Raw genomic sequence first — 12,588 nt, forward strand, 5'->3', positions numbered from 1 at the left:
TGCCTACTGAGTACATTTCAAGATCTCGCTATACTCTCCTAACACTCAAAAAGCACAACCCTCGTGCATAAGCATAACCGGATCAGTTCATAGTTAACTTAGGAGAATCAGACTACTATGCTTACGGAACAAGAATAATCTATAATTGCTGTTCTCAATCCCGATTGAAGCAAGGAAGTTGGTTTATCTAGCAGCAGGAACTTTACTGACTACATACGTCCAACATCTGCATGCACGACATACTACCTCTTTAACCACAGCCATGCAGCTTCCTTTGACTGAAACCATAACAACAACGACAACGACAACAACAACATTGGACCCATAATATCTATCTACGTCTCAGGAAATAAAGATACTCGTCAAGGGGACATGTAAAGATTTTTTTCGCCTTTATTTTTGTGGCACTTGCTCGGATGGTTCAAATGGTCAAAGCTGCATGAAACCCCAGCTCGCTCGAATAAATCCAGGAATAGACATCTCCTCAATAGCAAAATTAGATAGCTAGCTCATCCGCCAGGTGTATTGGTTCTACCAAGTAAGCGATCACCCGACCACCTCGACAACAGACCCAGGACAGCGCAAGCACTCCCAGTTCAGTATTTACTACTAGCAGAGGAAAAGAAACTGGCTGGATTTCAGATTTCTATTCGAGTACTGCCTGCTTGGGGTGGTCGCGCATCTTTAAAGAAACCCCGAGAATGGGTGGGTAACATGCAGCATTAGCTGGGACCACCATGGTGCGTGCACAAGAATGACAACTGGCAGGGCAGTAGTAAGTTACTATCTGCATGCCATGCCAGACACAGAAAAGGAGCCCACGGTGCATACGAGCTATTCACGTTAGCAGCCGAGATGATCTGGGCGAATCAAACATTTCCCAATCGGGATGCCAGCGCATTTGGATGCTCTGGCCGAGCACCACTCACGGCGGCGACAACAGGCCATGCCCGTTTGTGTGGTGCAAATGAGCATTTGCCACTAAAACTCTACCTAGATCACAGTGATACCTAGCCTGGCCGATCACCCTGCCTCCAAACATCCTCTCTCCAACGCGTATCCCAAGCCCAGCGGTCCGTCTCCCTCATAAAGGAAAAATAAGGGAGAGGGGGAAAAAAAGTCTTGAATAAAATGAAAAAAAGTAGAAGAAAACTTCTATCACGATAAAAACGTATAGATAGTCATGCACTGTACGGCCGTAATTGGAATCCTCGAGTGTACTGTACGCGGGGTAAATCCTTGATCCGCTGAAATGCAATCAGACATCCCTCCCAATCCGTTTCCTGTCTGCGAACAGCAGGATGCAAGTTGACGCCACTGAAAACTCCCAAGACAGAAAAAAAGCAAACTTGATCCCAAAACTATCCAATCCCCCAAAAAATAAACAATGGCAGGAAACTGCCAGAACTATGACGGGTAATGTTAAGCTCAGATAGCCGCCTTTCCCTTTCACATGCATGGGATAAAGAACAAAGATGCATATCACAGACGCTGCGAGAAAATCACCAATTATCAACGAAGGGGGGGAAACGAGCCAGCCAGCCACCATGCAGCTCTCCCCGTTTATAACATGCTGTATCACAATCTCAATTGGGAGGATGTGGTCTAGTATCCCTGTGGAGAAAGATGCAAGGAACATTCCTTTCCCGCTAAGTGTATTGACCCGCAAGTTCATGTGAAGAATAACAAAAAAAAAAAAAAAGCAAAATCAGGTGTATGGGGGGCCATTTCTATGCCTTGGTGACCCTGGCCTGGGGCAATGCAGGATTTTCAGCCTCTGCTGTCAGTAATATTACGGGGCCACGATGTCGGCTGGTTCTCCAAAGATCTTCTCATATATTTCGCTGAGAATCTTTGCATCGGCGCGTAGGGTGGGCGATATCTCGCGGCTTTGAAGGAGAAAGCGTATCGTGCGCTTCAGTAACCGATCAAGGTCGTTCCGGTCCACCAACTCTGAGAGACTAGACATATAAGTCGCCGATAATACCAGCATGTTACCGAATTGACTAGCAGAGCAGCAGCAAGGTCAGCGACATCACTATCCGTGCACACATTCATTTCGAATTTCACTTACGCATGGGCTGTGCCGAAAATATTGGTGACTACCGGTCGAGTTTTGATGCCATCAAAGGCCTCCGTACTCAAGATGGCAGAGTCTATGCATACTTTGCACGCTCTTCGTAACTTCGGATTGAGATCGCGATAAGCGAGTCCTGGACGTGATCCTGGCGGAGCGGGGGTTGGCGTCGGTGCCGATCGACCCATGGGCCCAACATCACTAGATAATCGCGCCATATTGATAGCACGTTGGCTGTGCGCCATTGAGGGCGAAACCTGTTGCGACTTCGCTCCCGACATCGCTGATCCGGTGGGAGAGTCCACTGACGCCGATCGACCATTTTCGGTAGGATTTGAATGATGCAGAGCCCAGTAAAGGAGTGGACGATGGATGATGTACCGTGCGCCGTAGTACTTGGCTCGCATCCGAGCCACATTAATGTCCGGATCTGGAAGGTCCGTGTCCTTCCACTTCATTAAGTCGGGTAAGCTGCTTCTCCACAATTCCAGGTTCATACTCAGGATCTCCTGTACGTTAGCAGACCACCTGTTCTCATTCTGTTCTGCACAAAAGTGTTAGTACAGTCGAGGACTCGCCGGCCGAAGATCAACTTACTTTCGACTTTGTATAGATCGGTGTGAACACGGTTCAGAACCTTTCTTAGATGGATCTGGGCAGAGTAGAAAAACATCATCATAGTGTTTGGAGCAGCAGGATCGTTAGGCAGCGAGAGAGTTCGGCCCTTCGGTAACTCAATCCGTGCCTCCGCACGAGATATACCACTAGCTGGAAGGTCCAGTTCGGCAAGGATGTCGCTATACCAACGACTTATTAGCACTTCTGGAACGCTTAAAGAGAGCAACGTGCTTACCTCTCAAGCTGCAGGCAGGTCCAGTACGCAAAGTTGTATAGGTCCTTCAGTGGGCCGTCATTCATTTGTTCATACCGTTTCCTAGGTCTGGTTAGAAGGGGACCCTTATCACAAGCTCCTGATATTTGAAGGGCAAACGAAGAAAGAAGGAAGGAAAGAAACATACGATCGGACAAGCACTTGGCATGCTCTGGCCGCCTGGTAGATCCATCCATGGCTCTGGAAAGGATGCGCCAACTGCCCCGCATAAAGCCCTGCTAGTAAGGCTGCCTGAACATGATACAGCCCGTTCGCGCCTTGTAAGCTCCCCAAGATCTGTGCGGCGTACGCATAATATGCCAAGCCAGGAATGACATCCACATTCCTTAAGTGGCCGTTTTCCGGGTATGGCGACTGATCAGAAGCAGCCTTCTGCCCCCCGGCAGATGAAAGAGAGTGGTTACTTGTCTGCGAGAAGAAGCTTCCCTGGGACTGCATAACTAGTTCTGTATCGGCCGATGATAGCATGTTGCGTGTCGAGGGTCCAGGAATCCGCTCCTTTTGAAAGTCCACGGGCGTGTCAGTAACTGGACCAGGGATGGCTCCCTGAACTTCACAGATACTACCAAGTGCAAGAATCAAGAGAACAATAGCATTTTCAAGTGACTTCTCCACGCGACGTCCGCTAGAGCCTTCGTGTTTGGCACCAGGAGAAAACTGTATGTCGCATCCAGCACCGTGTAGCGCATCGCAAGAACGCTTCCTTTTCGCCCCGCGTGGTATGTCGCCGGTAGTATGGCTGTTCAGGATGTTTACCGGAACAGGAACTTCAGGTGAGCAGTATCTTTGAATGAATGATTCGATGCTCGCGCTCAGTTCGGTTAGATTGATGAATGGATGAAGCTTATGCATGTGGTTCAGGTAGCTTTGATGATAACGACGGACTGTCTTAGCATCTGTGCTAAATATCCCGAAATCATCAATACTGGGACCGAGCGTCTTGAGATGAGTGCCATTCTGGACAGCGCCGGGAGTCCACTGGCCGCTAGCAGGAGCACCATTACTGTAACTTTGATCCCAGTTGGACCGGGATGATGATGAGAATGTCATTGCCGGGCTTTCACTAGTGTCGTGCCCTTCACCGCGGCCATAAACGAGGATCAAACCTCGCTCCTCTTCCAGCTTCATAACATAGTCTTCGTCGTACTCTCTCGGTGCGAGAAGAGCCTTGATCGACGGCCACGAAAGCAACTTGTGAGCTGCGGTGGTATGCTCAACTGGTATCGAAAGGTCACCATCTTCGCCCTGTGGAATCACTTCCCCTTCCGCTCTTTCTAGCTCCTGTCCGACAATCGCGTTCATGTCTTCTTCTTTGGTTTCGGTTTTTTGTAAGATATCCGGTATATCCGCCTTTGGTATTCGAGGAAGAGCCTGCTTCTCTGTCGTCTCCTTGGTACTTATCGCTTTGGCCTCCTTCAGCCGAGGGTACAGCTGAGCGAGTTGATTCGTGTGCTCGACCTGGAGAGCATTAACGCGTTCAATTTTTTCGTTGAGACCGTCTTCCAACTGAGAGATGCGGTCCAGAAGAAGCTGGGTTGCCTTTTCTTGCCTGTATACGCCGTCAGCATGCATGCCCCTCGAATCCATTACGAGGCAGGAGTGGCAGTTGCCGGTTGACTGACTTGTGAGGGGGAACTTCTTTATAAACACAAATCAAGTTGTTCTCCTTGCAATGGCTACAGGCAGGCCGGCCTTCATCGCACTTGGCCTTTCTCGTTCGGCACTGATCGCAGGCCTTTCAAAAGGGAAACAAAAGCTCATGAGTTAGTCAGGTTTCTCTCGACAATATTCTCAATGACTCGGCTGCAAGGAGACTATTCACCTGTTGCGCCCGAGCGGCCTTGCGCTGCTGGCGTATCCCGTAGGCCTGGTTTCCGTAAAGACCTGAATCGTACGGGGTAGGAGTATGCGACAAATGCGGAACCGGAGTGGGATACTGGGTCGGGGGTAAGGTGTGGGCGGGGAGCGGAGCATCCCCATTGCTGTGAGGCTCCTGAGGTGGAAAAGACATGCGCGAGCGATAGTCGGGGGGTGCTGAATGAGGGGCGGCCTCGTGGGGAGTTCCATTCATCGGACGAAAGCCGGGATGAGGAGTGGGGGCGTCCGGGGGGGTATGCACCGGGCCCGGCAAACTGGCCTGGCGGCCATATGGACCGTCTGGGGGGAGCTGCGGCAGCTCACGGTTTGGGTTGATTGGGTATCCGTGGGGTGGGAGCGCAGGCTGAGGAGCAGTCGATGTGCGACGCTGGTCGGCAGGATGTCCGTCGTAAGAAGACGAGTAGGGAGGGCGCCATGGCTGCTCGTAGACTGCTGCAGCATTCGGCGGACCATGCGATCCGTCCAGAGGTTGTACGCGATGCATTGGCGACGGAGGGCCAGAACCGGCAAGAAAGGCTCTCTGCTTCTCGTTGATCGGGACGACGTCGGTGTTCAAGAGGCCCCGATGATGGCCACTAATTCCAGGTTGCCGCGGATCCACGGTGGACAGTCGACTCAGTGGGATAGTCATACAGTCAGGAGGACATGATGTCCCAGACAAGCATACAAAACTCAGTTGTGCGACCGGAGAGTATTGGGTGGAACGTGCGAGCGCAGAAAGTTTCCGGTTCGGGGAATGGACAGAATGGTACGAAAGCCAATGTCGGTGCTAAGTATCGATCCGTTTGGTCTTTGTTTCAGAGTGCGCAATACCCTGGCTACTGTCGTGGGCGCAACCAAGGAAGCATGGAAAGGCCGGCGTGATTCAAGATTCAATGAGCGGCGCGAGGAGGGGTAGAAAATCGATCAGCGAGGGAGCCTGACGCAAGCAGCCGGTAGCTTTCTTTTTTTCTCTAAATAGTTAGCTTAACAAGGAATAAGTAGTGGGAGGATGGGAAGAAACAACGGTCAAACGATCAGCAAACCAAGACAAACAATAACGGAACGGGGGGGTGGGAGCAAACGAGGGGAGGGAGGGAGGAGGGGGGTGGGAGGGAAAGCGGAGCGGAACAAGGAAAGGCAGCGGTTAATAACAAAAGTTAGGACTAACTAGTAGAAAGTCATGAAAATAGCTGTGAGGGTGGGGAAAGGTGCGAAATGACTGGAGAAAGGCAACGGCGCTGTTCCGTAAGAAAGACAATAATAAGATGGGCAAATATGAAGAGGAAGGATGATCATCAGACAAAAGCAGATGCAATAGCGTGCGAGGGCTAAGACATAGTAATAGTAGCAGGCAGGAAGTATAACCTAACAGGGGAGAGAGTGAGATTGAGAGGGGAGTGGAGGTGGAGGACAAGAAGCGATCCGCGCCGCGACTAAAAGGTAATTCAATCAAGGTCTGGGTTGGAGTTGGACAAACAAAACATCACCACAGTCAACCCCGGAAGGTAAATAGATGGTAGGGATATTTAGTTGAATATACCCAACCAGCAGGTACCGTTCTGACTACTAACTAGTAGTAGTAGAAGTCAAATACCGTGAGGAAACCCGAGATGACCCTCGCCACGCAAGTCAACGGAGTCATCGGGGGTGGACAGTCAGGAATCAAATCATACCGATACCAAAAATAACAAAAATTTGAAAAACAAACTCGAGGCAGATGACAGAAAGAGGGGAAAGCGAAAGGGAAAAAAAAATCAAATAGAATAAAATAATGAAAATGGGTAATGTAAGAAAGAAAAAAAAAAAAAGAAAAAAAAAAGCAAATAAGTCAAAGCGAAAGAAAAGGATCGATAGCAGAGAGGGGAGAAAGTAAGGAAAAAAGAAAAGAAAAGAGTGGTATGTATACGTACCTAGACACAAGTGTCTCGAGTCGCCCCAACGATAAATGGAACAAGTAAAGTAGTACGGGGTAGTAGTGATGATAACAGGAGGGAAATATGACACCGCCGGGCGGGTTTTAGCACTGGTTCTGGCGCTTTCCGATCAAGGTGGAAAGGAAGCAAGTAGGTAGCAAGTATAAGTCGGGGGAGTAAATAGCCAGTAGGTAGTATTCCTTAGCTAAGGTAGCTAAGCCAAGCTGTCGGGTCGCCCGGTGCAAAAACAGGTCGATCGAGAACGGTGGGAAGCGTCGAGCTTTGTTGGCGGGTGACTTTTTCCTTAATAAGAAGGAAAAAAGAAAAGGTAAAAAAAGAAAAAGAAAAGAAAAAAAGAGGAAAAAAAGGGTCGAGGGATTCGGAGGGGTTCCCTAAAAGACGGCCGGACGTCTGGAAGGAAAGTCGATGGATCCTCGAACGGGATTAAACTAGGAATAGCAGGTTGACCAAACAAGACTTTCCCGTCCGGTCACTCTTGGAGTTGGGGGAGCGAAAAGTTAACTTGTTCAGAGTCAGTCCGGAGGGCTAGTACTAGTACTCCGTAGGTCGGCAGGTGTGGATTGATGGATGGATCTGATGGGTTAAGGCGGAATCGAATCTTAGCGGCAACACCAACAATGAGAAGGTTAGTTAGGGGGTACGAGCAAGAGAGAGAGAGAGAGAGAGAGAGAGAGAGAGAGAGAGCGCGAGAGAGAGAGGAGGAGAAGAAGGGAGGATAAAATAACTAATAGTCAATGGATGTGCAAATGGCAAGGAAAATGAACTATCAAGCAAACGGCCAACCTAGCGGAGGCTGATAGGCCTTGAAGAGTGTGTGTGGCAGATGAAGAGCGTCTGCTTGCCCCTCTCTTTTCCCTTCTTCTTTTCCTGGTGGAGGGGGGTATTGGGCCCCATAGAAGAAGAGCCGGAGTGTGCAAAGTAGTAGCTAAGGAAATATGGGCGATGTGCTGCTTCTGCAATCCTTACAGATGATGGGAATGATGCTGGTGATTGAAATGCGCACCTCACAATCACAGATGGATGATGTCTCCAGTGAACTATTCAGACGAACTGCTTTCCTTCCGCTTTTCCGTGCTTTGATTTCCTCCGCTCTTCTGATGTTTCGCTTTTGCTTTCCTCTGGGTTTCCTTTATTTTCTTTGGACTGGGTCTTGTAGCCCTGAACCAGGATCCTGGTTTGCATGAATTAACACAAGCCACCTGAATTGACAGATCGCCTTTCTAATTCGTCTGGGCAGTTCTGCTTTTTCTTTTTCCTTCCTTTTCTTTTTTACTCCTCCTTAAAAGAGTAAAAAGAAAAATAAAATGAGGGAAGGGAAAATTCAAAGGGCAAGCGAAAGACAAAAAGGCGAAAAGAGTAATAAAAAGAATTCTCCTTCATTTTCCTTTTCTTTTTAAAAATTTTTTTTCTCTTTCTCTCTTTCCCTCTTTGCTTTCTTCAATATCTCAGTTTCGGCCTCTGACTTCTGGTGACAGACCAGAAAACAAAAAGGGCAGAAAGTGGAGCCGCAAAATGGAGCTGAACCAGGACGGGCTAAAATGAGATTCGCAAAATAAAGAAGAAATGAGAACCCACTTACAACCAGCTGTGGTGCAGTCTTGGGAGACTGAAGGAACTGACTGGGTACCGTCGGTTTTTCGATCTGTTGGGGGCCCGCAATCAGCTCCGGTCTTCCTCAGTGCCACATGGATGGGTGGACTGGAGAATAATTAAGGAAAGGCGCTCGAACACACAACCAACGTCAACCGCTCTCCGTTGGCGGTGGATTACAAGTAGTAGTCGTTGTAGTAGTCAATGGTGTACGGGTCCGATTGGGAACGATATTTCCTCGGGGGCGGACTTGGAAGTCAGCTGATTCTGAAATAGATGATCGGTGCCCAATACTTCGAGGGGTGGTAGTAGTGACTCCCGTGGCCGAAAGGGAGGTCAATCGGTCAATGCTGATGGTGTAAATTGAGGGGAAACCGATTATATGTTTCCGCCTGAGGGGAAGAGGAAGCCTGAGAGGCGACGGCAAATACTTAGTCGTCCTCTTGTCCTATCACACCCGGTGAAATCAATGGGACACTCCTGGCGACTCGTAGGACTCCCCAGAGACAAAGCTGAAACCAAAGAGCGAAATAACGTAAACAATCAGACAAACCAGCCACAGCAGATGGAAAGGAATTTCAGTCATCCCTCCCTCCCAAGGGCTGATTAGATGGATGACTTAACCAGGCGGTAGCACGGAAGTTTACTTGTGTACACACTCGAGACATGCTTGCTGTCAGCGCACACACACACACACAGCCTCTCGGCTTCATTCTTTCGGTCTGTTGGTGCCCATCCTCTTCTTACTCTTGTGATTCGGCTTAATTCACCTGATTATTGGCAAGGGGCAGCACTTTCTGCTATCTTCGCCTACGGGACGGACTCAGATCTAAAAATCAATTTGACCCTGCAACGGTGTCCGACAGGAGTACCCTGGATGGTAGGCTACAACAATGAAAAGCCAAGCATTATTGTGTGCTTGGTTGATGATAGATGAAAATGATCAGAAAGGGCAGAAGCGCCCAGGGTAAAATGGGCCCTGACTCGGAGTATGAAGCCAAACGGGAGTGAGGTATGCATGATGCGACCCAGCAGGAGGGGGGGGAAGAGGGAGAAAGGGAGAGAGACCTGAACGACTATTACAGTGCCCCACGCAGGAGTAGAAGACGGTGAGCATCCTCCACCTTGTTCGGGTGTCACTTGGTCATTGGAATCAAGGGTTTGACTTGCTACGCCAATGCCGTGCGCTCAGATATGCACAAGACAGACTCAATAGAGTTCTGCATGGATTAAGGAGCTGATGGGCGCGTCTAAGAGGCGGAGAAGAAACATATCGGGACACACTGGCCTGGAAATTCCCGAGACGAGAGCATCCAACCAAAAGGTAGACCTTGTTCTTCTTGTTATTATGATCGAAGCTAGAACCAGGCATAATTCTACACACCCTTGACGCAGTGTAGATTACTTTTTGATCTCCATACCTGTCATGATCATAGCTAGACCAGGGCCATGTCTCCCACTAAAGGACGAGCCACCGTTCGAGTTCTACCCGCCCGGCCGCTAAAAAACCGGAGCAGCTGGACGATTAGATCATCCAGGGAGGCCCCTGTCACCGACTTGCATACATGGTTGCGCACATACATGATACATTTGCTGGTTGCTGCTACGGGGTAGGACGGCGTACGGAGTACAGGTACGGAGTAGAATACCTTACTACGTGGTATCCTCTTGGTTTGTTTACCTTTTCCCACCATTTTCCAGATGCGCGACCCCACAGCCAACAGCAAACCGGCAATTGTTCCCTTGGTCGTGCTCTGCGACTAATCATGGTTCACTTCAGGGACAGCCGCGCACTTATCCGCGGTGGCCCGAAGAACGGTAACTTACGGAAGAGAACCTTGGGTTTCCCTCCATTTATTATTGCTTTGGGCTGTATTGCTCTGGTCGCAGCAGCTTGTCATTCGGGTTACATTCGGCAAACAAAAACCTTCTCTGCCCATGGACGTGTTCGGCCATCTCTTCAAATCCGCCTAACACAGGTTTCCCATGTCAATCTTCAATAAACCCCATCATTAGCGCCGGATTGCAAACAGAGATTCTCGCAGCCTAACACAAAGAACTGACCTAGCTAGCCTGTTATACTACTAGTCTACTGTCTAAAGGTAGTGCGCAGATGTATAAGGGGTAGATCTCATGACGCAGCATCGGAGTACCCATTTTGCCACCTTCGGTCGCGTCGTATACTTACTTACCTGTCTCGTATTGTGACACGTTTTACTAGCACCAGCACCAGCTTTGAGCCTCTGATTCTCATTCTCGCTCGAACCAGAAAAATATTTAAGGACATGAGAGTGAAAAAGAAAAAAAAATAGAATAAATAAGAAAGAAGGGTCAAAGAGCACTGTGAAGTACAGTGATTAGGCTAAATATCTACTGTCTTACTGCTGCCAGCCTGCCACACTGCAAGACGATTGAGTGACTGGGCAAGCACAGCAGCCCGATCACCCTCCTCAATGGGGTAATATCAGCACACTGTCCTGGCCTTAGATAGTTAACTAACCGTCCCTAATATTTCGGCTGGAATAATCTCGGCCTCGGGAAAATGGAGGGGCATCATGATCCTGATGGATCTCTCGACTTCAGGTTCTAGTTTCCACCTAAGCGCGACTCCGACACATTATGCTTTACTTGAACTCGTTACTGCAGAGGACTACTACGTCCTCGTCTTTGTTCGTATCCAAGCATGAGCGAAACCCTCAACTGACGCGATGACCCAACAGGCTCAGCACCCAACCATAACCAAAACCACTTCTAGATTCACACCCGCCCAAAGACCCGATAGCGGTTCAATGTGCTCACCGTATCCCTCAGATACGATATTTCCCGTACCATCAAAGTTCAAAATCGGAGTCAAGCCATGCCTTATTCATTACCGCCAATTGCCTGCCCCTCCACAGGTGACCCATTTCTGACTTCTGAGAGCCAACGAATTCACCAGCTTGTCCCCCCATTTGGTCGATCCGCCTTTTTAGTGACGTTCCATGATCCCGTCTCCTGGAACCCACCATCGGCTGGCGGCATGTTGGGTCTGTCTTCGAGACTTCAGCAGTTCTCAAGGGGGGGAAAAAAAAAAAGTAAAATAATCTTAAATCAAAAAATGAAAGAGAAGAAAGAAAGAAAAAGGCGATGGTGCCAGGCCCCATCTATCCCTACGGTAAGAAGAACTCTAACCATACTTAACACCCTCCGATTCATTACCGACTTATCGTATGCATGGACTAAGAATGGAGTCGCACGATTTCTTTCCGTTCAGGTTTTTCCATCTGAATGGAGATCCTGCAAGGCTGGGTCGAATGGCAAAAGTTAGTAGTAAATGATGTGCATACTGTGCGCCGTACTACACCTATGCGGCAAGTACGGCCGGAGAAGGGGCCTACTCTCTGACTCTTTCTCTTTCTCTTTCACTTTCTCTCTCTCTCTCAAAGTAGATACTAGTGGAATGATCAGGTGCCGGAAGCAAGGGATAGCCCTGTCCCTTTACAGATCGCTGGACGTTTTGTACGGGGGTTACACGGGTAGACACAGTGGCTATTGAAAATGGCCATCGAATTGGAGAGGGGGGATAAACACCACAGGTGGAAGAAAAGATCCTGGTGCCAGTGCCCATGGCTGATGCTGTTGTGCTAACCTGATATGAACCCCCGGGATTTGTTCTGCGAGCGACCGAACACGGAGTACGGAGTACTAGTAGCAAACAGGTAGGTAGGTAGGTAGTAAGCGCCATCTCAAGATTGGTTTTTTTTTTTTTTTGCCAAACCTATTCATCTGCTTAGGATCCATCTAATCAAAATAATCTGGAACACCACCACCACCAACAACAACAACACAACGAGAGTGTCCCATCTCCAAAACAACGCAACTCGTCTGTAACCCGCGGAATTTCCTTGACATCAGAAAACTCCGGCGCAAGCACCATATACAGTAAACTTACTTGCCGAAACTCCGGCCTACTACGGAGTACTACTACCTACTACTCATGCAAACACATGCCAGGACGGGGTTCTCCGTACCGTCCACGGTGGTCGGCAAGTTTGCGTTGGCTGAAGAGTCCCAAATGCTACCTACCTACCTGCCTATCTGCCTAGCTAGTATTGTATTATGTAGCTAACCAACCAACCCTTAACCCACTCAGAAAATTTGAGGGCGACCAGCAAATGGAAAGATGGAATGGATGCGGTCATCACGAGGCCCGGGCGCCATTTCTTAGACCGATACAGGTAAATCTTCGCTGGACC

General features: G+C 49.0%; 3 protein-coding genes across 3 annotated transcripts; 1 reads left to right on the plus strand and 2 right to left on the minus strand.

The window, feature by feature from the left end:
- Window positions 1–1,735: 1,735 nt before the first annotated feature.
- On the minus strand, window positions 1,736–4,825 carry clcA (putative C6 finger domain protein). The gene is made up of 7 exons (XM_067623216.1): window positions 4,792–4,825; window positions 3,422–4,704; window positions 3,097–3,190; window positions 2,931–3,011; window positions 2,675–2,874; window positions 2,075–2,621; window positions 1,736–2,006 (listed from the first exon to the last, which is right to left on the minus strand). The coding sequence occupies exons 2-7, from the start codon at window positions 4,554–4,556 to the stop codon at window positions 1,793–1,795; spliced, it is 2,271 nt and encodes a 756-aa protein (XP_067474705.1). The 5' UTR covers window positions 4,557–4,704; window positions 4,792–4,825; the 3' UTR covers window positions 1,736–1,792.
- A 2,821-nt stretch (window positions 4,826–7,646) lies between these two features.
- On the plus strand, window positions 7,647–8,416 carry ASPBRDRAFT_47996 (uncharacterized protein). Its single transcript, XM_067625996.1, has 2 exons — window positions 7,647–7,934; window positions 8,343–8,416. Exons 1-2 carry the CDS (start codon window positions 7,699–7,701, stop codon window positions 8,371–8,373), a joined length of 267 nt encoding a protein of 88 aa, XP_067474706.1. The 5' UTR covers window positions 7,647–7,698; the 3' UTR covers window positions 8,374–8,416.
- A 3,277-nt stretch (window positions 8,417–11,693) lies between these two features.
- On the minus strand, window positions 11,694–12,371 carry ASPBRDRAFT_343572 (uncharacterized protein). Its single transcript, XM_067623223.1, has one exon. The coding sequence runs from the start codon at window positions 12,075–12,077 to the stop codon at window positions 11,727–11,729; it is 351 nt and encodes a 116-aa protein (XP_067474707.1). The 5' UTR covers window positions 12,078–12,371; the 3' UTR covers window positions 11,694–11,726.
- Window positions 12,372–12,588: the final 217 nt, after the last annotated feature.

This window comes from Aspergillus brasiliensis, assembly GCF_001889945.1.
Source record: "Aspergillus brasiliensis CBS 101740 unplaced genomic scaffold ASPBRscaffold_16, whole genome shotgun sequence".
Lineage (NCBI taxonomy): Eukaryota > Fungi > Ascomycota > Eurotiomycetes > Eurotiales > Aspergillaceae > Aspergillus > Aspergillus brasiliensis.